General features: G+C 34.6%; 2 protein-coding genes across 4 annotated transcripts in view; one reads left to right on the top strand and one right to left on the bottom strand.

The window, feature by feature from the left end:
- LOC144452849 (serine/threonine-protein kinase 33-like) overlaps positions 1 to 13866 on the top strand; it is a 63660-nt gene extending 49794 nt beyond the window's left edge. For 2 of the 3 annotated variants that reach the window (XM_078144031.1, XM_078144032.1), the window contains exons 3-12: positions 4311 to 4551; positions 5229 to 5333; positions 6185 to 6323; positions 6772 to 6854; positions 7363 to 7444; positions 8479 to 8554; positions 9507 to 9619; positions 10861 to 11126; positions 11611 to 11721; positions 12231 to 13866. In XM_078144031.1, coding sequence (XP_078000157.1) covers positions 4360 to 4551; positions 5229 to 5333; positions 6185 to 6323; positions 6772 to 6854; positions 7363 to 7444; positions 8479 to 8554; positions 9507 to 9619; positions 10861 to 11126; positions 11611 to 11721; positions 12231 to 12449 — 1386 coding nt within the window. In that variant the 5' untranslated portion in view covers positions 4311 to 4359 and the 3' untranslated portion in view covers positions 12450 to 13866. Of the gene's footprint in view, positions 1 to 4310; positions 4552 to 5228; positions 5334 to 6184; positions 6324 to 6771; positions 6855 to 7362; positions 7445 to 8478; positions 8555 to 9506; positions 9620 to 10860; positions 11133 to 11610; positions 11722 to 12230 lie in introns of all 3 variants that reach the window. The other variant, XM_078144033.1, reaches the window with a different exon arrangement.
- Positions 13867 to 21746: 7880 nt separating this feature from the next.
- LOC144452926 (beta-1,3-galactosyl-O-glycosyl-glycoprotein beta-1,6-N-acetylglucosaminyltransferase-like) lies at positions 21747 to 26754 on the bottom strand. Its single transcript, XM_078144137.1, has 2 exons — positions 26419 to 26754; positions 21747 to 24205 (listed from the first exon to the last, which is right to left on the bottom strand). Exon 2 carries the CDS (start codon positions 24186 to 24188, stop codon positions 22872 to 22874), a length of 1317 nt encoding a protein of 438 aa, XP_078000263.1. The 5' UTR covers positions 24189 to 24205; positions 26419 to 26754; the 3' UTR covers positions 21747 to 22871.
- Positions 26755 to 27487: the final 733 nt, after the last annotated feature.

Here is a 27487-nt window from a genome sequence, read left to right as displayed (position 1 = left end):
GTGAAAGTTTTTAAACTCAAAATACAAGTGGAAACAAATAGAGTTCTCTAATTTTGGTATAAATCTGTGTTGTCTGTAAACTTGGTCACCTGTTAGCACACAGCACACATTTTATCAGTGTGTGTTGATGTGTATTTAAACTCTTAATGAAAGTTTTTCAACTCAACTTACAAGTGGTGAAAAAATTGAGTGTGAAAATCTACATCAGTACATTTGGTCAAGGTGTTGAACGATATACTCAGTAAGCAAACACCAGTTTCATTAAAACATTGACATTTTGGTGAAGGAATTTGGATTCGTGTAAGGGAACTAAAATCTCATTTGCTTGATATAAATAGACCACTTTGCCTGTCAGTTTGTTTTAAGATGTTGAGTGATACATTTTGTTCTGCATACACCAGTTTGATTGAGGAACTGAAGTTTTGATTAAAGATTTTGAATTTTGTGTTCAACAAGAAAAGCAAATTCTGCAGTTTCTAATTTTGATACAAATCTATTGTTGTCTGATGAAACTGAGACACATTCTATGTTGAAGCTAGAGGTTTTGTGCTTCATCACAAATTTAAATTCATCAAAAAGAAACAACACAAAACAAAACTAGACTAGTCTAGACTAGACTTAACTTCACAAGAGTTACTCTACATATATTTGTATATGTGGAAGAAATTACAAGATTTAATGAAAACTTGAAGAAAAAAAAGTGAATGCAGTGATCATTAATTGATTATTCATGTATGTGGGAGAAATCCATGTTGGATAAAAAAAACACCTCTAAACATTACTGGTAAATTATAAAATTAACAGGTATTGAAAAAGCGAGACATTTATCATAGATAATTAATGTTTTCATCAAAAATTGAAAAACAAACATCAAACAACAAAATGACTTCACAGAGGTCAGTATATTGTATACACTTTAATTTCATCTTCTATGACAAACTTTTTATAAATGATGTAGGAATAAAATCATCAAGGTTAATTAGGTCATATATACAGTTGTCTGGCAAAACTATAGAAAGGTTTGTCCTCAATAAAAGAATGATTCAGGAATGTAGCTAATTTTGAAAGTACCTCTAATGTGAAAAGTAGGTTGTAATATCGAGCGGGAATGAAACTATAAATCTGTTAGACAATAGATACATGCTGGTTGAAGCAAAGAATTTTACAAAATTTTAAACAAATTCCTTAGAAGGAGCTTGCAAGAAAGTGTGGAGTAGTTGTTTTTAACAGCTATTTGCCAATATCTTCATCGTTATAATGCTATTTTTATCTCCACTGATAAGATAACACTAATATGAGAACCTGGGATTGAAACCCTGGCCTTAAGAAAAGGAGTTCCCAATGCTACTATACATATGTACACATGTGGTTTGGCTCTATACGTCTGGCGCCATCTAGAGTCAAGTGTACACCAGGGAATTCTGTACAATGACAAAAAAGACAAACATAGACTAGTCCCACCTGTAGAAACAATTTTAGTACAATCAACATTGCTAGAGGCGATACATGTTTGTCCAAGTATGTGAAGGTGACACTAGAACGGATAACAGAACTTTACAAAAAGTGAAATGAATAATAAGCAATTCTTATTTAAACCTGGCAAAGTGAAGTTGATTTAAAAGTGTCTACATGTGTAGGATATTTCATTGTGTTTGTATGATTCTATGAAAGCAAAACAAAAAATTCTTGGTGGAAATTTGCCAAATATCAAGACACGAAAGTTCAGTGCCCTGTTTTATAATAGTTTTCATACCACAAACCAAGTTAATGCTTTCAAACAAAATATATGGAATTTATACTCTAGTCAGTCTTTTTCATCACAACAAGGATCTACGTCGTTCATTAGTAACAAAGAAATCAGAAAATTTTGGCATTTATAATTCTTGACCTTTTTTGTGTCATTTAGGGCGACTGTAACAATAGTATCAATACCAAACTATTGATTGCGCATAACAATTTTCACACCACAAGCCAAGCACTTTCAAACAAAATATATTGGATTTATACCCAGGTCATTTAATGTCATGACAACAAATGTCTACATCATTTGTAAATCACAAGATTGGAACATTTTTGAGTTTATAATTCTTGACATTTGTTTAATATGTCATTAAAAGGGTGACTAACTATAGTATGTATGTGCAGTGAATACTAAACTATTGACTGCGTATAACAATTTTCACACCACAAGCCAAGTTTAGCACTTTCAAACTAAATATGTTGGATTTATACCCAGGTCATTTTATGTCATGGCAACAAATGTCTACATCATTCGTAAATCACAAGATTGGAACATTTTTGAGTTTATAATTCTTGACATTTGTTTAATATGTCATTAAAAGGGTGACTAACTATAGTATGTATGTGCAGTGAATACTAAACTATTGACTGCGTATAACAATTTTCACACCACAAGCCAAGTTTAGCACTTTCAAACTAAATATGTTGGATTTATACCCAGGTCATTTTATGTCATGGCAACAAATGTCTACATCATTCGTAAATCACAAGATTGGAACATTTTTGAGTTTATAATTCTTGACATTTGTTTAATATGTCATTAAAAGGGTGACTAACTATAGTATGTATGTGCAGTGAATACTAAACTATTGACTGCGTATAACAATTTTCACACCACAAGCCAAGTTTAGCACTTTCAAACTAAATATATTTGATTTATACCCAGGTCATTTTATGTTAAAACAATGAGCATCTACATCTTTGATAAATCACAGCGAAATTTTATAATTTGTGACCTTGTTGTGTTATTTAGGGTAACTGTAACAATAATAGTTAGTGAATACCAAACTATTGCGTATATACACAGGACAACAGTAGCCTTTGTTTTCCTGTAAACATGTTATCAGGAATTGAGTACGCTACTGCTATATTGAATTCCACAGTTAGCAAGGTAGTAGACATTACACTGTGTAATGCCACTGTTGATTTGTAACAAGTGAAAAGTGTAGCAAACGATCTGTAGGTCTTATTGGGTGAGGATTAGCGGTTGGAGTGGATTTTATGGCCAGTGTCAAGAAACTACATTTATAACCAAAGCAATACAAGTATTTACAATTACATGTCGGCTATGATTCATATATTTTGTATGAAATGGTATATGCTACAATGTATATGTACGTGTATGTGTACATGCTTGTCTGGGGGAGGGTGGGTGTGTAACAAGTGAAAAGTTTATCAAACCTTCTTAGTTGTCTTACAGGGTGAGGAGGGGAGAGGGAAGGTATGGCCAGTGTTAAGAAAATGTACAACTGTAATGAGAAAGAAATATGTACATACATGTATACAAATGTAGATCGTATGCTGCATACAATAAATGTACAATACTTGTCTTGCAGTGTAGGTTTACAACAAGTGAAATGTACGACAATATGTCATATAAAACATTGTAACGAGAGACTTCATTGACAGTTTTAAAAGAGTGGAATTAATAGGGAACCTGCAAACCTGCCATGTTGAATGTTGTATCATGGGAAATGTGATAATAAACACTATTGAATTGGTATTGTAAACAATACTGTTACATTGTTTGCATCCACAAATGATCAATTCATAGTTACCCTGACCATTGTGGGAGGTAGTTTTTATTGGTAGCTCCAGATTAGGTATTACGATAACCACAGATAATCCCATAGTCCTTTGCATCTGAGCATGCTCAGTCTTGATTGCAAGTTCCCTATAGTAACATACATGCATTACTTGTAAGTACTTGAGAAAGTTAAAAATGGCATGATTTGGAAGCCTACATTTACATAATATGTATCAGTATTGTATTGATAGCGATGGTCCTACTAGTTGGTGCTCCTAGAACATGTACATTCCAGAAGTTTCCTAGCAACCGTGATAATGGCTATAGCAACTGCTCAGTAAACTAATCGTTGTTGATTTCCCTAGCAACCATGATAATGGCAATAGCAACTGCTGAGTTAATTGATACTGATTCCGTAGCAACCATGATAATGGTTGTAGCAAATGCAGTTACATACATTTATGTTCTAATTCCCTAGCAACCATGAAAATTACTACAGCAACTGCTGAGTTAAAATATGCTCCATTTCCATAGAAACCATGATAGTTACCTTAGCAACCATGATAATAATAAGTAACTGTTGATTTTCTGATAATGTTGATGGCAACATTGAACTACTGTAAGTAATGTCAGTGCAGTCAGTTGTGCTACAACACCACTGGCACTAGTTTATAATTCTACTCACCTGTTATTTTATTACCATTTCATTTGAAGTCGTATACATCGGTTTATTGACCAGTCTTGTCTCTTGTTTCTACTACAGGCGTACTGAGGCTCATGCACGCCGCAAATGATCTTTGACCTTTGACACAATGGCAGGCAAGAATCGTACAGGTAGTGCGGAGAGACAGATTCCACACACAAGAATAGAAGACGAGTCAACGATAGAAAAGACGTATAGTTTTGGTAGGAAACTAGGACAGGGAAGTTTTGGAAAAGTTATAGAAGCCACAAGGACAGAAGATGGTACAAGATGGGCTATTAAAATAGTTAATAAGGAAAAGGTAAATAGACCTTTCTGTCAAAGTACACCCTCTAGTGGTGAAATATAAATAGTGCTGTAATAGATCTTTCTGAGAATGTATGCCTTCTGGCTGTGGATGTGAATAATTCTGGCAATAGACGTTTCTGGTAACATCCACCCTCTGTTGGTGAATGTTAATAGTTCTAGCAATAGATCTTTCTGATAATGTACACCTTCTCCTGGCGAGCTGCAAACAACAGTAGGTAATTTTGGTTATGGATATTTCTGGTAGTCAAACCATGAAAAATGTTTGTAAGGGAAGGGTATAGTCTCTGTCAGCCTTTGTGTATATTTGTATGTGTCTATGTCTGGCTATCTCTTCTGTCTGTCTGTCTGTCTGTCTGTCTGTCTGTCTGTCTGTCTGTCTGTCTGTCTGTCTGTCTGTCTGTCTGTCTGTCTGTCTGTCTGTCTGTCTGTCTGTCTGTGTGTGTGTGTGTGTGTATGTATGTATGTATGTATGTATGTATGTATGTATGTATGTATGTATGTATGTATGTATGTATGTATGTATGTATGTATGTATGTATGTATGTATGTATGTATGTATGTATGTCTTGCCACCAAAGGCATTGCATAGTTGAGTTCATAGGTACATTTATATTTACAACTTTTAGCATGTGGAGTAATCATGATTTGTTTGTTTGTTTGTTGTTACAGGCGGGTAGTTCTGCAGTGAAATTATTAGAAAGAGAAGTAGCGATACTTAAACGTGTAAATCATAAACATATTATACATTTAGAAGAAATCTTTGAAACAGCCAAGGTAAGTTGATAATAATATACATTTACTCATGGCTAAAACACAGGCAAGCTCAGGTGTCAGTTTGTAATCAGTCCTCTAAGCCAACTTGATACACCACTGACACACAATTTCTAGTGATGCACCAAAATTTGGTGTTCCCCTATCTCTTACTATGTTGTGACTCACAAGAAATGTCAGTTTTTATCATTTTGACTCACAACAACAAAATTTGGCTATCATTAGAGGGCACACTGCTTGTAATATATGCACATGTTTACAAAATGCATGTGAAAGAACTTCATTACTTTATCAAATTTGAAAAATGAAAATAGGAAAAAAGAAATGTAACTTACTATTTGAAGTAACTTTGTACATGATATGCTTGCAAGAGAGAGAATTTTGTATTTGGCCACATTTCCAACTTTTATGGCTATTAAACATTTCCAAGTCAAAAGCTGTTTGTGAATAGCACCCCTAGTGGCCAAATTGTATAATCTTTTGTCTTTTCAATAACTGAATATTTACGTGTATGTCAGTACCTTTGATCAAGGTTGTTTATGTCTGCCATGTGATGAACATTAGCAGTGAAGAGAAATAACTGCTAATCTCTTGCAGTGTATTGAGTGACAAACAGACTTGGTGTATGTTGTTTCACATTGATTTTCCAGCTAGGAAGCCATGTTAATCTTGTTGTATAAATGAAAAATCCAAAATAAATACCAAATCCTCATCCATATGGCCACTCTAATATGTTTGCAAAAGTATTCATTCACACTATTTCTGTTTTTCCCTCCTAGCACAGGTACTTAGTGATGGAACTTTGTGATGCAGGGTATTCATTCACACTGTTTCTGTTTGTTTTTTTCTCCTAGCGCATGTACTTAGTGATGGAACTTTGTGATGCAGGGGAACTTCAAACATTATTTAAAGAAAGGAGTACTTTTACAGCTGAGGAAACACGTACACTTATAGCAAGACTAGCCAGTGCAATTTCATATCTTCATAAAAATGGTAAGTAGTTGAATTTCAACAATTAATACATAACTGACATTGATAAAATATTAGTCAAAGCTGCACTAGCTGTAACTGGGGTGTTAGTGTTTTTTGATCCGTCAACCAAAAATATATTAAATTAAAATACTAATAATATTAATAATTAGACATTATGTCAAGTAGATGTTGATTTTTATGTATATTCAGCATTATGTCCTGGGATTTTAGCCAGAGAACAGGACTAATTAAAACGTAAAGTAAAGGAAACCATCTACATCAGACAGAGAAGACCCTTCATGAACTGGGACCAAGGATACCAACTACCATCAATTCCTGGACAGATTATACAGAATTAATATCAAATACTTGATACTTGATTTTATCTAAATAATTTATTTTGTATTAATATATTGACTACTATAATTACCCAATCATATACAAAATTAATTTTATTTTTATTTCACAGATATAGTACATCGTGATATAAAATTAGAGAATATACTCCTGAGTACTGACCCCTTGAAACCTGAAGATAAGTTTAATATAAAGGTGAGTTTTCATAATTAATCTCACTGTCCTCATCCAGTGTGGGCTAAAAAAAAGTCTGAACACGTTACTACCACCAGAATTGCACTTCATTCCCCAACTATCCAAGAGCGACTTAAATACAACTTCAATAAACTTGTCAAAAATGGTTTTAATAACAAAGTACCATCATATCTTTCTGAACTTATAACAACCAATGATACCGTTCATCAACACAACACAACACAACACAAGGACTAAATTCCACATTCTGAAAGCCCACTCCCAATTCTTCAGATAGAGGGCATCCACCGTTGCAAATTGTCCATCTGTCTAATGACTTACCGCCATCTTTCACTCTTCTTGGTGTTCTGCATGTTCTGGTTTTTGGTTTCTTGTACTTTAACTTTCAATTATATCTGTCTCTATTCCATGTAGATGTAATGTAATAGGGAAGCTGTCCTTGCACTGCCGTATACATTGTAGTATATACATGTACATAGTTTAATCTGTTTTATTGTCTCTATTTCAGGTCACAGATTTTGGTTTATCAGTTGTCAAGGGAAACGTAAACAGTGCATTACAAGATTTTTGTGGAACTCCAATGTACATGGGTAAGGCAGATATCATGTATCAAAGTCAATGCTAGTGATAAGTAGTTCTTGTTAAGGGTTGTAAATTACTTATGTGTAACAAGAGCAGGACAGGTTAATCGCCAAATATATTAGAGAATCTCTCAATATCAAGGGACAAGCAGAGAAGAGGGTAATATGAAAAAAGGGATTAGGGGGTATACCAATTACGTCAGCTTTACAGCCACGTCATCTTCACTACGCCACTTTGCAGTAAAGCCAGCAAACGAAAAGTTTGACATAGCCTGGCAACCTGGATTGGTGAAATATTACTCACATTATTAGAAGTAAACCGTGTAACAAGAACTATTTAGTACTACTTCTATGTTTTACTGACGTCATGGATGTATGTAAATCCATAATCATCTTGCAATGCTATTTAGAATTCTTTCACAACTATTTCCATTTGTTACTTGGGAGAGTAAATTCATTCCCACCATTTTGGAAACTAAATCTAGGACAGGTTAGCCAGGTAAATTAGAGAATTTCGCAATATCAGGGGACAAGCAGAGAAGAGGGAAATATGAAAAGAGATTAGGGTGTATACCAATTACAACAACCAACTGCTTTCGACAACCAAATTTCAATCCTAATTTGACCTTGGTTATTACAGACATCTCCCAGTTTTTAGGGCAAAAGATTGAGGGAAGTGAAAATACAGCAATTTTATAACCAAGTCTAATAATGAAAGAATAATTTTCATATTGGGAATAACCTCTTATGATTAAAGTATATTGAAACTTCAGGGTAGCAAGACCAGCATGACAAAAACAAAAGTATTTTGTATTTTGTTTGTTGAGGGCGCTATTCTATATCAAGCGTGCATAAAAATGGCCATGGTGGTTCAGTGAAGTGTTTTACTTTTTATACATGCAAGCTACAAAATATTCAAATACAGTCACATACCAGCAACATGCTTCCAAGATGTAAAGTTGAATATTTTGTATGTTATGGATTTTTAAAAATTGAAATTGTAATATTGATAATAAGATTTACATGTTTTATTTTGTGAATAGCACCAGAAGTGATAATGGGACGGTCATATACTCAACAATGTGACAACTGGAGTATTGGAGTTATTGCGTTTTGTCTGTAAGTATAAATACTATTGTACAATTCATGAAACAATACCGGTGCATTTGAGTTATTGCATTTGTCTGTAAGTATAAATGCTATTGTACAACCCATGAAACAATACCGGTGCATTTGCTTGAATGAAGTGAGCCAAATAAAGACTTCACACAAAGACAACATTAGGTAAAAATGTTCAACTAATACATGAACAACATTGGGTGCCTCTGATGTAGGGTCAGACGACACTTTTATCAGTTTTGTTTATATCTGTGGAAGTTATAATGTAGTCGCTAACAATCATACTCAATTTTTAAAACATGTAGCGTTCTATCAGTAAACAGAGTTATGGGATCCTGGCTCATATCATGTTTATATTTTGATAAGTTACTGACACTAATTATATCGTATATCATTGCATAAAACTTGTCTCATTCCTGCTTACCACAAGCAAGCAAATGCACTGGTAAAAACATTCGGAATAGCCATTATTTACCTATACCTTCTTGACGTACTCTTGTACAAGTATAATTATATTATTCTCAAATGTTTTGTTACTACAGTGATTAGTAGTTACAAGGCCCCTTATGTTATTCAAGATTTCCTCTGCTGAATGAAAAACACATTTGAGATGTCATTATTTTAGTTTCATACGAACACTTGAACACACTAGTGTGATTTTGATATATGAAGTGCGCCCCCATATGGCCAAAAAAGGACATCATTTTACAACTCATTGAAGAAATGGAAATGTCTTTTGCTCCATCTTTATTTCATACAAACAGTTGAACACACTAGTATGATTTTAGTGAGTGAAGTATGCCCTCACATGGCCAAAAGATGTGAGGTTCTAAGGCCTAACTGAAAGAATTCAGTTTTTTTACCCTACATTGAACTATTGATCACGCCCCTTACAGCTACTGTGGGGTGTCAACATTATTGATAAAAAATGTCATTTCCGATTTGATTTCAGAATATCTGGTATTCCACCCTTTCATGGAAAAGACGAAGACTCTTTGTATGAAAATATTAAAAAGGGAGAACTAGACTTCTCAGCTGAACCATGGAGTGCTGTCAATGAAGCAGGTATGTAAATTATTACATTATGTACCTGAGAGATTTCTTGCACCAGTTTGTGTGTATACTAGTGCCATTTGTACTACAGTGCAATACTGAAAACATTGTATACCTGCATGCAAATGATATGCAAATGAGGGGAGGGCTGTTCTTTGTACACAAAAGCGTGTGATCACACAATATCATTTTTAAGGAAATTTGCTGTTTCGGATAAATATATAATGATAACAGAACCCCATGTCATGTGAGTTCCAGTGTGGGTACTTGGGGTATTTGCACTCATGTTTGCAGTATTTTCTGCTGCACTTTTACTCACTACGCTAGTGAATGTACAGTCGCAAGGAACACTGCAATTACTTATGCAAATACCCTTAGTATGCCACACTTGTACTTGTGTATCATAGATTTCTGTCATATTTATGTACCTAGTCCTGACAGCACTATATCTCTCTATCCTAACCATTTTAGCACTTAGTGCAACTGTATACCTCAACCAGAAACAATTCACTTAAAGGCCCACTTCTGATTAAGATTAAAATCTATGTGCAAAAAAATGGTTGTTTGGTAGAGCTTTAGAAAAAGTTAGGCCACAAGAAAATAATCCCATATAATCCCTATTAAGATAACACTAATGCAATGACCTGGGATTGAAACATGGGCCTTTAAGAGACAAAATCTCTGTTATGAGACAAAATGAGAATGGCTGGGATTTTGTATAAGTTGCAATATAGTAAGGATTAGGGAAACACCAAATTTTGGTATGTCTCAAGAATTTGTGATATCAGTAATGCTTCAGATTGGTAGAGTGGTATTTCTGATCCCATCCCCTGATATAGTTTTTTGTCATCCTCTTGTAGATATTTTTTGTTAAAAAGATTGTTTAATATCTTCTGTATCTTACCTTGTTAGATGTATCATCTGGCTGCACAGTATTCATTGAGTGTAGCAAGTCTATAGATTTGTATAATAGGGATCACTATCGTGGAACACCTCGGTCTGTATTCGTTGCTTGAGTGAGGGCGAGTAATAGATGGCATCAGCTTATAAACATCTCTCCTCCTGCTGGTTGAGGGCATCCTTCCAGTTCTGCAGATTAGGATCTGTACATACTACATACATAGAAGTAATTTGCATTCACATGCCAGGTTGGCAAAGATGATGCTAGCACTATTCTTTCTCTAATAATATTATGATGTGGAGAACACGTGGTACATTTATTTACTTTTTGACTTCTGATTGTGTTTATACAGCAAAAGATGCAATTTCGGGACTGTTAAAGGTTGACCCAGCACACCGACTAACAGCCAGAGAGATGACAGATCATCCATGGATTACAGGCAAAGATTTCACCGCAGACGAGCGTAAAAATGTGATTGAAATGATGCGTCTATGGAAAGACGAGCTGAGGCTTGAAGAGGAGGGTGCAATAAACGGAGAAAATAATAACGATCCCCAGATTAAAAATCCTGATGCAGCTACTCATGCTGAGGATGCACAAACAGAGAAGGAACATACGGTTAGTGTATTTACACGTTTCTTTCTAGAAAGTTGGAGAGTTGATTTTTGTGAAAAAAATAGTTTGCTGACTATATTATAGATAGTTTATAATCAAGGTAGTCAGAGTTGTGAGTATTCATCAGTTTGTGAGTTCTATGTCATGACAGTGTATTTCTACACCATCAGTTCTTGAGTTCTGTGTGATGACAGTGTGTATTCTTACATCATCAGTTTGTGGGTTCTTGAGTTCTGTGTCATGACAGTGTGTGTGCTTACACCAGCAATTCTTGAGTTCTGTGTCATGACTGTGTGTGCTTACATCACCAGTTCTTGAGTTCTGTCATGACAGTGTATGTCTACGTCATCAGTTCTTGAGTTCTGTGTCATGACAGTTTGTGCTTACGTCATCAATTCTGTTAGCACATGTAGCACTTTCTCTTTTTAAGATTAACAATTCTTCAATTTTAACAACTGTATGTACATTTATTGTTTTTTTTTTATAGGAAAAAACCAGTAAAAGTCCTGGAGCCAGCAGTGGTGGCAAGAAGGGCGCTAGTGGGTCTAAAAGAGGTTCATTAGTTGGAAAATCAAGTCAAAATACATCTAAGACAACGGTATGTATGTTTTATTTCTTGTAGCCTAGAAACTCTACATGTGGTTGTTTTTATATACGAGTACTCTCTTTCCACATCTAGTCAAATGGACAAATTCTACCGTAAATCTAGCTAAATCTCCTGCTGGGGAAAGTTTGAACAGTGCATGTCAGTAGTAATCTATCACATACTGACAGGCAGTTGTAATTGGTTACTTCATTCAGTTTACTACAAACTCAACCTCCAGTCGTAAAGTAAGTCGTGAGAATGTTATAACGTCAGCATGTTTATATCAACACTCCAATAACATTAAACTAATGCTATCAATGGTAAGAACAAAATGTTGTGCTAAAGAAATCCATTTGACTATACGGTAGAGAGAGAGAGATTGTAGAAAATTAGCCAACACGTTATAGTTTCTAGACTGTATTTCTTGGTGTGTATACTGCCCTCTATGTCAGTTGAAACACGTCTAAAATGATGGAATATTTCATTTGTTGGTGATATCAATCATTTCTTTATCCATACAGGCCACGAATGGTCCTCACAAGGCAAGGTCTTCTTCAGCTGCAGCAACAAGCCCGACAAAACCCGCAAGACCCCGTGCAACTGCCACATCAGTGGGACAAAACTCACCAGCCGGGAAGGCTCCAAGTAAGACAAGCGGTGGAAGTAAACCCTCATCTCCGAAATACTCATCAGGCACTACTAAACCACCATCAACAAAAAGAAAGTCATCAGGTCATTGATACATTGTATCACATTGTGTAACATTGTTACTACTGGGACTACCCTTATTGTAAATGTCATAATATTGGTATAGTCACAAAACTGTAAGCTCAACCCAGAAACTCGTACAATATTTTTAACAAGTTGAAACAACCCCAGTTTTGCTTGGTCCAATGGAAAGGTTTGTGTTAGCTAGCTGAGGCAATATTTGTCATGTTAATAGTTTTGGTTGGCAGCAACGTCACTCATATGCAAATACCATGTCAAGAAAAAGATGCAAATTACCACATCAAAAATATGACATCACCAAAATGCAAATGAAAATGTCAACAAAATGACATCACCAATATGCAAATTACTACATCAAAAATATGGCATCACCAAAATACACTTGAAATGACCATGTCAACAAATGACTTCACCAATATGCAAATAACCACGCTAACAAGATGAGATCATCAATATGCAAAGAACATGTCAACAAAATGACATCAATATGTAAATGACCAACAAAATGACATCACAATATGCAAATGAGCACGGCTGCACATTATGTTAACAAATGGTCAGTGTGTAAAAAATGTGATGTGGATAAACATCGTATTCTCAGCTAAAACACGTGCGTACATGATATATTATTCCATTTTGATCATTCAGAGGGTAAGTTGGTGAATACGGTAGTAGATTTAGGGTAAAAACATATGAGATTTATTTTAAGACTTGATTTGTACTATTGAAAATTAGTGTTTGTAGACCAAAGTACAAACCAATATCAGGCACCTAGTCATGTTTCGCTGTGACTGCTGTAATGTTTTACTTACATATGTACAGAAATTATAATGTGTTTTCTTTTCGTTTTGTTTTTTGCTGAAGTGTGTTCGGATATTCAACGAAAGTGTTCTCTCTCTGTCTGAATGTTGTTTTTTAACTGCCATAATTTGTTTTCCTCTTGTAGACTACGTGTTTTCTTTATGAGATGTGTATTTTTTTCATACATTCTTTTCTGCTTTTATCGCAAGTGTGGGAGTTCTGTTTATAATAATCCAAGGGATGCACTCATTTGGAAATTCTAGTACTACTGTGGCAACCGAGGTCTCGGTTACTAAGATAGACACAAACTGAAACTACTATGGCAACCCATTGATATAAGCTATTGAATGGACGTTAGTTTAATCATACTCGCAGTAGGGTGGCATGTCTGATGGCATCCGTGATCTTGCAGAGTATATTTTTGAAGACTTCCAGTGTTTACACTATCTTGATCACAGGGTGATTATATCTGCACAACAGAGGCAGTGCTATCACCCATTTGTGTGGTAAACCAAAGCCTTGAATATCAGAGTCAAAAGGTAGATGCAAACTAAATCTATTGTTCTTCAATGTGGCAGATTACACAAGTGGGTAATAGCGGCTCCTCTGTTGTGTGATTCTAATCACCTTGTGATCAACATAGTGTAAACATTGGAAGTCCCAAAATAGTACACTGCACATTTATGGAACTAGCTTTCAGAGAAGCCTCCCTACAGAGACTATAATTAAACCAACATCCATTCAATAGCTTATCAATGTTGTATCAACATGTTGTGACAATAGTTTTAGTTTGTGTCTATCTTAGTCAACTGAAGCCGTGATTACCAGTGTAATAGGAAACCGAGACCTCAACTTCCAGAGTAGTAAATAGTTCCTTCATTAAGTAGTTTGGTGTTTAGGTGATTGCTAGGAAGGCTTACTAATTGGTCTCAAATTTTATACCCAATCAACAAAATACCTAGTTACAGAGTGATTCCTTATCCTTATTTAGTTACCAAACACTTTGCCGAAATATAGTATTTATATTCTGTTTTAATTACAGCTAAAAAGTTGTATAATTTTGGTATACACTGTAATTGGAATTTAATTTTCAAAAAATCATGAAAATATTATAATTTTTTTCCCTAATTATTCAAATAATTATTTTGATTCTGACTAAATAGTAGAGAAATTTTTTCCATATAGAAACCAAAATTTATTATGAATTTATTGTAAGTTCTGGGAATGAAATTGAAAGAAATAATTGAAAGATTGGAAAGTCATTTTCCAACAGATTTGGAGTAAGAGTTCATATTTCAGTATGATTTTATTGGAAAATCGATTTAAGTTCTTTTCCAAAGGAAATTCATCTGTGTTGGTAAACCATAGTATTCAATTTAACTTTTGTTCTGAACACAAACTTGAAAATTTTACCTGAAATTTTAGACTGCACACTTCAGTCTTTGTCAACAGATTGACAAACTATTCAGTACACATGACCTTATGGACAGGTGAGCCTAATAAGGGGTCATAGGTGTCTCTGGAAGTTTATATCGCCCTCCATCTCTGTTTAATGATAACAAAGACTGAAGTGTGCAGTCGAAAATTTCAGTTAAAATTTTCAAGTTGTGTTTGGAACAAAAGTTAAATTGAATACTGTAGTTTAAGTTCTCCTTATATAGTTCCCAAAAAAGCAAGTAATTTGGCTTAAAAGTGCTTGGTACTAAAAGAGGTAATGATCTGACATATAGCGCACTCTAGTGACTGATATGTCAACTATGAGGGCGCTATTAATAGCCCCACCAAAAAATAGTGCCCTTTAGTGGTTGTGTTGAAATATCACCAGTGTGCTAATAAATAGTGCTCTTTCATGGCTGCTGAAGTCAGAACAGACAGCACTATTTATCAACAATGAAAAAACATCCATGGCACCCATTTATAATGGAGTCTTCCACTGTCACCTGTGGACACTATATTAATCTCTACATAATGACAACCTCCAGAAAGACAGTCTTGAATTACTACCACCAGAGGGCGCTATATACTTTCCATCATACAAATGCCACCCTCTGGCAAGATCATGTTTTGTTCAGCTATCACAAGAGGGCGCCATTTATGTGAAACATTTTGCATCTTGATAGTTGTGATACTTTGGGTGAACAAAACTTTTGATAGAAAGCTTGTCAAAAAACGTGAGGGACTATGTTTGTTCGTATCTTAAAACATTTATTTCCTTGGTAATTAGGGTATAGAACTGAACATTTCACTTCAAATAGTAAGTCTGTTTTCTTGAACATAGCAACAATTTTTGTGGCTGTTGCACAAAAAAATCCAATTTTACGTAAATATTTTTGGGCAACATTATGTGCCACATGTACAAACTTTACCAAAGTAAAGGAATATAGTTTCAGACTGGACATGATTTACATCAAAAGACTGATTTTTTTTTTATGCCGTCATATTTGACATTTTCCATGTCTATTTAAATGTATCTCAAAATTTTGTCAGAATTTAAATATAAATGCATTGATTACAAGAAGCAGAGGTTAGTTTAGTTTACTTAGTGCCAATGGTTACACATAAAGTTGCTGATGATTGGTCGATCAGCAGGGGTTAGTCTAGTATACACGATTTGATTGGTAGGAGCATCTAATATTACGCGTATGATTGGTTGCTCAGCAGGATTAGTTTAGGTTGCCCAGTGCCATTTCATTGAACATAACTGCTGATTGGTTAATCAGCAGGGGTTAGTCTAATATACACGATTTGATTGGTTGGAGCATAGTATATTACCTACGATTGGTTGTTCAGCAGGGTTAAGTGTAGTGAACTCATGTGATTGGTTTTACATATATTAGCTATTTGTTGTACAGATGTTTAAAATCATGCTTCCCACTAATGCCCAGCAGTTCTTCCGAGACAACACATTTCTGAGCACTCTATTTGATTTTCCTCCGAGATAGTATCTGTCAACTATTTCCATTATATTCGTAGTGTGTACATCACAACCGCATCTTCCTGTCGAAACTTCATACTGCAACATCACATTTTCTGATAGAGGGCGCTGTTTAAAGGTCTTTCACTTTACCATGCAACCATCACATGATTTGACGTGAAAAAATATCAATTTAAATGTATTCAATGGTTCTGTCTTTGTCCATGTAAGGCTTCCATGTAATGGTCTTTGTCAGTTATACAAATTTATTTCACAGAAAAAATGATTAGAAATTTCTTTGAATGCATCTCCTGTTCTTCAAACTATCATAACATTTTTGTAAAAAGCCTAAATCTACCACACTGTGTTGGGTATCCATTATAACTCCTGTAATCCATTCATGAATAGAGGGCGCACTTTACTTTAAAGGTCTATTTGTCTTTCCATACATTGATATAACTATTATAATTTCCTGATAGAGGTCTTTCACTTTTCATGCAATAATATCACTACTGTAATTCTTTGATAGAGGGCGCTGTTTACACTAAAGGTCTGTTTCACATTCCATGCATTATCACTACTGTAATTCAATGCTAGCAGGTGCTGTTTAACTTTAAAATTAATTTCATTTTTCATGCAATAATATCAACTTTTATTCTTAGATAGAGGGCGCTCTTTACTTTAAAGGTCTATTTGACTTCTCGCATTAATATCACTGTTGTAAATTTTTGCTTGAGGGAATACTGTATATAAATTTGATAAATTAGTGTTCTTTTCATCAGTAACACTGGTATTTCATCCCTAGAGAGCTTATTTTGCTTTATAAAGCTTTTTGCCTATTTGTGATTTTGCCATTAATATCAGTACTACACCAGCATAGTTCACTATAAAGGACATTATTATTTCATTCCATCCATATATTTCAATGCTGCAGTCATTGCTAGGGGGCAGTCTTCACATGTTTGTTTTCATCCCCCCCCCCCCCCCAAGTTATAACCTACGTGTATTAGGGGGATTTGTTTACTTGAAACATCTAAATTTATGTATTGCTATACATTCCTATTGCAATATATATCTTGTTCTTCCCAGTAGAGGGTGCACTTCCTTGCAAATGTCTCTTATGATATACGTCTTCCCTCTAGAGGTTGCAGTTCTCTATAAACGTATATCATGATATGCCTATGCTTCCCACTGAATGGTGTAGTTCACTGTAAAGGTCTACTATGATAAATATACTATTTCTTCCCACTAGAGGGCGCACGTCACTGTAAAGGTCTATCACTATATCTTCACATCTGTATGAAAGCTTACCTCTGATCCTTTTGAAATAATGAAAATTTATTGGTTCACCATTTTGTGTTCAAGGAAATCATCAATCTTGTATTTTCCCATGGAGTTATTTGGTGGCCATATTGGATTTGGCGGCCATATTGGTTTCTAAAATAACTGATTATTTTTCTTGATTTTAAATGAGAATGGGTTGAAGTTTCTTGAGCAAAGTAACACAAATTTTAACATTGTATTTCTGAGGCACATTTCATGTTCTTCTAGTGATAACATAATTTCCGTCCGACAGTTATTGCTCAGAAATGAATTAATCTTCCTTATCATTTGCAACTTTTCAAAAAAAAAATTTCAATTCTTACAAGAAACAGTAGTTTCATAAATAAGTGCGAACAGTTTCAAAATATTCCCTCCACATTTGTACTTATAAAATACATTTTTAATGTTTAATGTAGTGCTACCGTCCTAGCCTAGAATCTAAGCATATCAACTTAAATGCTTTCCTTCTTAGGGTTGTTCATGCAGATGAGTGTTAAGTAGCGTCCTGATATGATAACTACAATATTTGAACATAACCTCATAATATTACATAGTAAGGGGGTTTTGTCCACAGTCTTAATCTTCTATGTTGTCTGTAAATGTGTATTAAGGGTACTTTTCACAATTTTCATGTCAATCATGTCTTGTGTATTAAAGAGGCACTGTCCATATTTCAAGCCTCAATGTACTTACATCAAGTGTTATGCATTGAAGGGGTACTTTCCATAAATTTGAGCTTCTGTGAACATGTATTCCATAAAATATGCATTAAAGGGTACTTTACAGTGTTTTAGCTTATACAGAGACCCCTCAAATATGTATTAAAGGTGTGCTGTCCACCATCTTTGGCTTTTATGGAGGTTCACAAAATGTGTATTAAGGGGGTACATTCCACATTTTTCAGCGTCAGTGTAATTCCATCATGTGTTGTGTATTAAAGAGGCACTGTCCATATTTCAAGCCTCTATGTACTTACAAATGTACATCAAGTCTTATGTATTAAAGGGGTACTTTCCACAAATTTGAGCTTCTATGAACATGTATTCCATAAAATATGCATGAAAGGGTACTTTACAGCATTTTTAGCTAATACATAGACCCCTCAAATATGTATTAAAGGTGTGCTGTCCACCATCTTTGTATTTATGTAGGTTCACACAATGTGTATTAAGGGGGTACATTCCACATTTTCAGCGCCAGTGTACTGTCCATATTTCAAGCCTCTATGTACTTACATCAAGTGTTATGCATTAAAGGGGTACTTTCCATAAATTTGAGCTTCTATATATTCCATAAAATATGCATTAAAGGGGTACTTGCTGCAATTTTCTGCTTCTGTGTAGTTCCGTCCAGATTGAGGTGAGATTATCAATATAATCTAATAATATGTAGTAATGTACATTCCAAGTAAAATAGTCAATTAGTGGTGCACTTTAATTGCACTTACAGTGTTCAACACTTCTGTACGACATTGGTATGCAAAACCAGTATGTAAGACATGACTGTTTCCTCCTGTCAGACAAACATCAACATATTCTTTTCTTTTGCCGTGATAAATTGTCTCGTATATTGCAGGATGACTTTTCCGAATAATTACCTTTTGTCTGTGATGTCATACTTTATGGAGACACTTAAATCCAATGCAAGCAATAGTTAGCTTGAATTTTTTTTCAAATGTAATTTTCACTAATGTTTTAGGACAGATATTTGTTGGTGTAAAGCAATTTCACTCGCATTTTATCTCAGGAGGAATGTCAATGAAAATAATGAAACAGAAAGCATCTAATAACGTAGTTTTATGCATTCCCAGCATGCTTTCCTGTACTTATATTTTGAACTTATACAAATTTAAAAAAGAGGGTGTATGACTTAAAGAAAGGTTAGACACTCTTAGACAGGTCTGACTTTATCTTGAGTTAGACCAAAGAATGAATAAATGAGAGTAGATAGGTAACAAAGTAATCGTTTTGTAAACTGGAAAAAAAAAAGACTTTCCAGGAGTGATCTGTATATATTTAAAGAAAACTCAAGATTATCTTCTATATCAAATTTTTGGATTGTGTTTAAGGTCTCTTTCTGTGTTTGGATGTGATGAGAGGGGAGAAAGTATTATGGACACTCACAGTTCTGTGGTTTGTTTAGGAAACACGTTGAATTTAATAGAGTAATTTAATTGGCTGAGTTCATTTACCGTCCACCAATAATATGTCGATATGCAAATGTTAATCTGCATATTGTAATTAAAGATAAGTATATCACTCTAATGTTGAAGTTGTTTGTGTTTATTATATGATTACGGTGTCAACTAGATGGCATATTTACCAGTCTTTTGTTAAAGGAATGCAAGCATAATACAACAGAAACCCGTGACACGTGAGTGCAAGTGTGGCATACTCGGGGTATTTGCATGAGTGCTTGCAGTGTTCTCTGCGCCTGTGCTTTGCTCATGAAAGCGCAGCAGAAAACACTGCACACATGAGTGCAGATAACCACACTGTGACACATGTGGCATGGGGTTCTGTTATTATTACATATGTTTATCTGAAACGGCAAATTTCAATAAAAATCATGCAGCACGATCACGCGATTTCATGTGTAGCAAACTATTTTGTTCTCATTTGCATGCAGGTATGCAATAATGTGCACCAGTGGAAGTAATCTCTGATACATTTGTAATAATTGATGGTTACTAAGTTGGCAAATGCGTGTCATGTTAAAGTGTTCGTCCAACACCTAGCCCAACATTTCAACTTACTAATTCGTAATCTGAATATTATGACAATTAAACATGGCGTCCAGTCCGTTAAAGTATCATGAAGGTCACAAAATAAAGTAAATATTGAACTACAGTATCTAGGACAGGGGCAAATGGTTTTTGGTGTGAAATGCATGTAAATTTTATGAAACACGGAGGGTTATGTTCATTATAGGACCACAAGTTGGCAATTTTTATCTTCAAAATGAGTCTGGGCTAAAAATAAATTTTGTTCCCAAAACCGTATTCTGGTTTGACATTGAAAACCTGTGAATCCATGATTATAGTCAACTTCCATGGACATGGCATTTGCAGCCAAATGCCAGCATATTTGGCAAAGATAACATTTTTGGTTAGTCAGTTAAAAAAAAATTCAAAACATTTAAATATGCAAATATGCCTAGCAACAAGGCCATGCCCATAGCAATGTGATTTTTAGCCAAAATGTTGAAATTTTGAGGGGATTGGAGTCACATTTTTTAATGGCATTTTCAAGTTAGCACAATAAATGATTTTTGTGGTATAATTATGAAGGGGCATCGGTACATTATACATATGTGCAAAGTTAAACAAGCACATTTCAATTTTTGTCAAAATTCAACAAAATTTCATAAGATATTTCTCTTGAAAATGTCAAAATTTAGATGGGGTGGGGGGGGGGGGTGACCATTTCAATTCTAGAATTTAAACAAGGATAATCTTTAAGTTCTGGGTTCTGGGGATTTTAAGTGTCAAAAATCATGTTGTATTAAAATCTACTTATTTTGACCATATATATGTACATACAAGAAACGGTCATTATCCTGAAAACAAAGGTGGTGACATAGTATTCTCTGCATTTTTTACATATTCAGATATCAATGTTTAAGTATGCAAAGTATAAGAAAAATCTATCGACTTTTTTGAATTTGACAACTCTCCTTAAAATGATGAATCATAAATGATTAATTGATGTAGTAGTAGCAATATCCCTTTCTGGTAAAATGTTCCGAATGTATACAACACATTGAGTGAAAAAAAAATATTTAGGTATATCCAATCTAGATCTGTCCTTAAATAATTTCAATCTGTGTCCTCTTGTTGTCGAAGTAGATACGTTGAAAAACACAACTGGATCAACGAGAGTATGTCCATGGCAAAGTTTAAACACTTCCAGCAAATCAGCTCTGATCTGTCTGGTTTCTAAAGTTGTCAGTTTCAATATGCGTAACCTGTCCTCATAATTCATCAAGTCATCAAACTGCGGAATCATCCTGGTGAACCGACGCTGCATGTTTCCCAATAATACAATATCCCTACTCGTATGTGGAGACCACAGAGGGGAAGCACAATCAATGTGTGGACAAACAAGTGAATTAAAACATAAACCAACCATGGTATTTATAGTAACTGAAATAATTCATGGTTGGTGTAATCCTTGAAAAAATAGCGATCAGCAACATCAGTACAGACAATCAAATAAACCGGAAGTATCATACATAATATGCAAATGATATGCAAATAAGGAAGCAAGAATTTATCATATATTATGATTAAAATGTAAAATTATACAACAGTCTACAAAAGTTTATAGTCTACAGGATGCCCAGAAATACATTTATACAGATATAAAGCAATCATAGAGCTCACATATTTTAATTTGCCATCAGTATACTGAAAAACTGTGATTTTACATCAACTTACGAAATTGATGCCAAAATTAGTAAAATATTGAAATAAAAATTGCCATCATATATTTTTTGATTGCTCACATGATGGGAACACAATGAGATATGTTGGCAAAAATTAACGTGTATTTCACACAAAACCCAAAAATCTGCCACATTCCCCTGCACTATTTGTGCCATGAAATTGGCATGTGTCACAATGACCTGGGGTTTTTGCTAACTGACCTAATACATTACTTGAATTAAAGTCATTTTGTTATCTCTTGTAAACTCGATAAATTGTTGAGCTAAAGGCTCTTCTAACACAATGTCGAGTAAGGGAAATTTTCACTATTTACACTACATATACAGAAAAATAAATGATGACAAATTAAGAAGTAGGTAAAATAAAATAATAATAATAATAATGACTGACACACGAGGGTAGCACAACAAAACAATTACATTTGATATAAAAAGTGAGATTTACATTTCATTTTAAAAGAATTCAAACTAGTAGATGTTCTAAGGTCCTTCGGGAAACTATTCCAGATTTTAACTCCATTAAAAACAAAACTTTTCTTAACAATCTGTGTAGAATGTTTAGGTATGTACAAATCATTCCTAGATGTTGATCTCGTATGATACGTATGTACACTCTCAACAGGATGCTCTCTCATTAGCACAACTGATGAGGTTCAGTAGTGTGATAGGCATGCTGAAATATATGTGTCTGTGTGTGTGTGTGTATGTGTGTGTACATGTAAACAACTTAATGTCAAAAACCGCCAGACTGACTGACTCAATATTTGGTGAGAATATTACTGAGGGTATGGAGATGAAAAATTGTTCAAATGAAAATGATCACATCAGAGATATGCACTTTAGGTCAATAAACATGATATTTGGTCAAACAAGGCTTTGTAGAAGACATATCCCCATTAAATGCTTGTACCCTGGACTTGTATCTTAACTCAAAATCAAGATTAATGTTTCATTTAATACTAGTCTGTAACCATTCCCCATTGTCTTCATATCTATGCAAGAATTTAGACTTTGAAAATTCACGATAAAAGTTTAAATTCAACTGAATTGGACTAAATGTTCGGTTGTATATCAATTCTTCTAAACAATGAAGTACTAAGGGGTCATAATCCACTTTGAGTTTGTTGAGAAACAAATTTGGTCTTTTAACGATCCATGGAAGGTCTCTCCAAGAAAAGACACAATTGCTGTGAACTAATTCTCCTTTGCAGTATTTACGTTTGTACCACACTTTGGCTCTTGAGATTATGGACAAAGATTGTCTTAATCCGGGTCCTCCGGGAGCTTGTGGAAGTGAAGCTAAACTCTGATAATACGATTCGTCTGGTACGTACGTGTCATTTATCCACACAAGGAATTCTTTGGCAATCTCACTTTCTTGTAAGAATTCAACAAATGGTCGTGTGAGAGCGCAGTGTAATTCTCCTTTGTGAATTGTTATATTATAAGGCAAGGGATCGGTTTTCTTCATCGATGTGTTCTGCATTCTACCATTAATTTCATAAAATTTATGTTGTATCCTCTCCGGGTTAATTTTTTCTGACGTCATAATATCATTCTGTCCCTGGAGCTGTTTCAAAATTTGTACAATCTCCAAATTAGTCTTTAAAGGGAACTCCTGTCCAGTCAGATTTATCAAATATTTCCATTTCTTGCTCTTGGCCAGTAAATCTTGCTGACAGTATCTCTCTGCATTTACAATGCTAATGGATGCCCAGACAACGTTAGTGAGATGTGAAGCTATGAATACATTATCAAAGCAACTAGTTATCGCCTTCATGGCTGTATGTAGTTCAGATGTAGCTTTCTTATCGACATGAATACAATATATATTATGAGGTCTGTATATGGTTCTCAACAACTGTTCCACTTGATGGACAGATTTGTACATTAATATACTAAAAGCTAGAGGAAAGTCAATTTCTTCTTGTGTGACAGGTTTATAAGTATATCCTCTTGTTTGAAGGAAGTCAGAACAGTTACTTATTAATGATACAAACATTCCGTCTGGTATTGCCTTATCATGAAGTAACTGTATAGACATATTAATGAGATCTTCTGAATATGGTTGTCCTTGTATAATATCAGAACAAATCAGTATGTCTTTGCTTAGCAAAGGCATTGGTCTTTGTCTTCGACCAAAATAAATCAAGTTTGTTGCCTTTGATGTCAACACAGTCACATTTGATGTGTATGATAACCACAGACATATCAATACCACCATGATGAGAAGTACAAATATGTAGCGGAGTTTCCAAATTTTCATGATCGGTGTTCTAATTCCTGTGTGTGAGAGAGAGAGAGAGATATTAAGTTTAGAGTTATGGACATTTTATGTACACTCTTATTCATAATTAAATAAATGGAAGATGTTTCATCAAACCACAGGGATCCCAGGAACTGAGTTACAAACTAATAAAAACAAAGACAAAAACAAAAACAAAACAAAACATGAACCAACCAACAAATAAATAAATAAACAAATAAAGTGTGCTTCAATAAAAGAAAAGACAACAAACACATGAACAATGTTCTATAGCTTCCATTATTTGTGCATGTATATGTGGGTAGGGATTCTTAACTATATATATTTGTGTCTGTCTGTCTGTCTGTCTGTGTCTGTCTCTGTGTGGTTATATATATAAGCGTACATGAGTTATCGTATTTCCATTGAGGTAGACAATATACATATTTTGTTATATTTTTATATTTATTACTTTGTTCGTAACACGATTCTTGGTCCCTGCAAACAAACTGTCTGGTAAATGTAATCTTTGTCATGTACTTATATATTACAGCAAAATACCACGTTTGATTCTGTGTATTTGTAAGCTGTGATGCAATGTTTCATGTTAATTCAACTTGGTTTCTACTGGACATTTTCATATTTACGTTGACCCCAAACTTCAATGTCTGATTTGACATTGGAAAAGTTTCGTCTTCAAGATTTGTCTGTACTTAAATATTTTTTGTTTGGTGAAGATACATGACAAAAATTAGTACTGTCAATTACTATTTAGTTTGTATTTAGAACAGTATTCACAATGTTAGCCTGTTTACGGCACTTACTGGCATTCAAGCTCTCATGTCCTTGGAGGATATCAGTAGCCATGTCAGGCATGTTGAATCTAATAGAAGGTGAATCCAAACAACCCTCAATGTCTAAACATTTTTAAAAACTGTACAGTTGTGCTACAACATCATTGGCGGTATTTTTTAAAAGTGTCTTTTGCTTATCAAACCTGTAGTTGTTGGATAGATCTCATTGAAAGATGAAAAATTACATTTGGATGACTAAAATCGGCCAAGAACTTTTGAAGATACAGATTTGCAAAGCATGATTACATTTGCGAATTTTTTTCTGCCATGACTTCCAAATTGTGAACAATTAAGTTTTTCCCAACTTTGTTATATGATTTAAATAAGAAAATGACATTTGTAGACAAGGTTATCTGTTTTTCACATAGAAAATATTTCTGCTCATTATCATCACGAAAAGGAATATATTCATCACTTTAAACCACTTTCAGGCCATCCATAAGTTCTACGAGCGTCGTTGAGTTCTGCGGCGGCCATTTTGATTACGTCAAGCTTGGCCTGGCTCGACGCCCACACACACACGCGGACTTACATCCGCAAAGACAAAGACAGTTCGCTGCTCTGGTTCGCTGGGAAAACTAAACTCGTAAACACAGAGGACTCGCTCGATCAAAATCAGTAACAAAAGCATAATTCGATAAAAAAAAAAACCCACTAAATTTCAACTCATTTATCAGAAATTTCTGGCGTTTCTGGTCCAAAATCGACTTGAAAGTTTTAAATTGTTTCATAACCCCTAGTAACGGTGGATAACAGCAGAGAATCAACAGGGCGAGGCTATGAATCTTCATCAAAGACCTTTCAAACAAGTGGTCATTAAAAAAAATGCCTTGAGATCGGGTTGGGTGACCCTGTCCCTCTGAATTGCGACATACATAAGGCATGCGGAAATGGCCACTTTTTAGCTCCACGCACAGTTGAATAAATCGCATTTTCAAGGGGTGTTTTCGTATTTTTCCTCATATCTGTTCAAAAATAATTTGACAGTGAAAATGAACTTTAAAAATTAAACGAAATGATGTTTTATTTATCAAACTCCGACCTCTCTGAGTGGAGATAGTATCTCCTCAATATCTGTGTTTGTGCTGTGGACACACTGGCGTCTGACATATGGCTACTAATATGAGAGCTTATCATGAACGGAATGTAGTGAAATCTCCGTGAACAGGCTATCCCAAGGTAGGACTGTAGCATGTGTATAGAGTCCAATAAAGACACGGTGTTCTCTTTACTTATTTACGTTGTCTATTGCTATAGTTGTGGTAGAAAACCACCATTGGTGTTGAGGTAACTGTATTGGTTGATCGAATCAATCTTTAAATGTCCAAACTAAATCTAATCTTGTTCAGTTCTTTGTCACGTGGTCATTATTGTGAATCTCATTTCAGTGTACTCACCTATACTTAGTTGCAGATGTTATATTAGGTCCGTTTTTAACAACGACGTCAGAATCGCTGGAATGTCGTCCCCACACAACAGGGTCTTTCATACAGTATTGACCTGTGATAACAGTCTGCATTCACATATTGTACATTGCATTTCCGAATGTGTTTTTTTCATAGCTTTGCAGGGTTAGTGTTCAAAACTTAACATGTACAAAACTGCAAAACAGAGCAATGTTTTCCTTAACACCAATTCAAACGATAAAGCGAACGTTCACGCAACCCGCAATTTTTACAATACACCGTTCGGAACACTAAAAATAGACGTTTGAGAATACACTCAACTTTTGATCTCAGTCTGTAACACATGTACACACACCTTGCGCATGTGATCATTTATTTCATCTGCGCATTTCCGCATGTATATGAATGATACTGTCCAAAATCTAAGAACTGGGCGGTATTGCACATTTATAGTAATATTCATTAAGCCGTGTACACAAGAAGTGACATTGGCAAGAAAATATACCAAATGAAACACTGATGTTTACAATGTCTTAGAAATTTTAAGTATATCACTGAGATATTTAGCTGTGACACTTGCTATAGTATCATCTACAAATGAAAAAATGTACGAGAATGATTATCAAATTAAAGTAACTGCGACTATAAACTAGATAAAATGTATTCATCTCTTATCTTCTGAATGTTTTCATTTTTACACAGTAATGCACAGTGAAATTCATCTCCAATACTCGAGCTACACAACGTGCATAATCTCTGTTTCCTTTCAATGTTCTTGTAACGACCTGTTTCAATTGGCAATATATGGTTTGAAATCCTTAATTTTGTAACAGCTATTCTATCAAAAGTGTTTCTAAAAACAGATAAATATTTTTCACGTTGAAAAGTTAACTTAATTTTTGAATAAACATGAAGTTTGTTGTTACTTGCCACAGATATCTTCCACATGTCAATCAATTTTGAATTCAAAGAATCTTTAACTTTCTTTAATATAGTAGACAATTTATAATTCTCATCAACTATAAAATGGGCACATAACCCTACCGAACGAGTTGTCTCT

The sequence above is a fragment of the Glandiceps talaboti genome, chromosome 23 (genome assembly GCF_964340395.1).
Source record: "Glandiceps talaboti chromosome 23, keGlaTala1.1, whole genome shotgun sequence".
Taxonomy (NCBI): domain Eukaryota; kingdom Metazoa; phylum Hemichordata; class Enteropneusta; family Spengelidae; genus Glandiceps; species Glandiceps talaboti.
The sequence above is the reverse complement of the archived record's forward strand: the minus strand, read 5'-3'. Positions and strand labels throughout refer to the sequence as shown.

Excerpts from the sequence above, each read along its gene's own strand:
- LOC144452926 (XM_078144137.1), bottom strand. The coding sequence starts at position 24,188 with ATGAAAATTTGGAAACTCCGCTACATATTTGTACTTCTCATCATGGTG.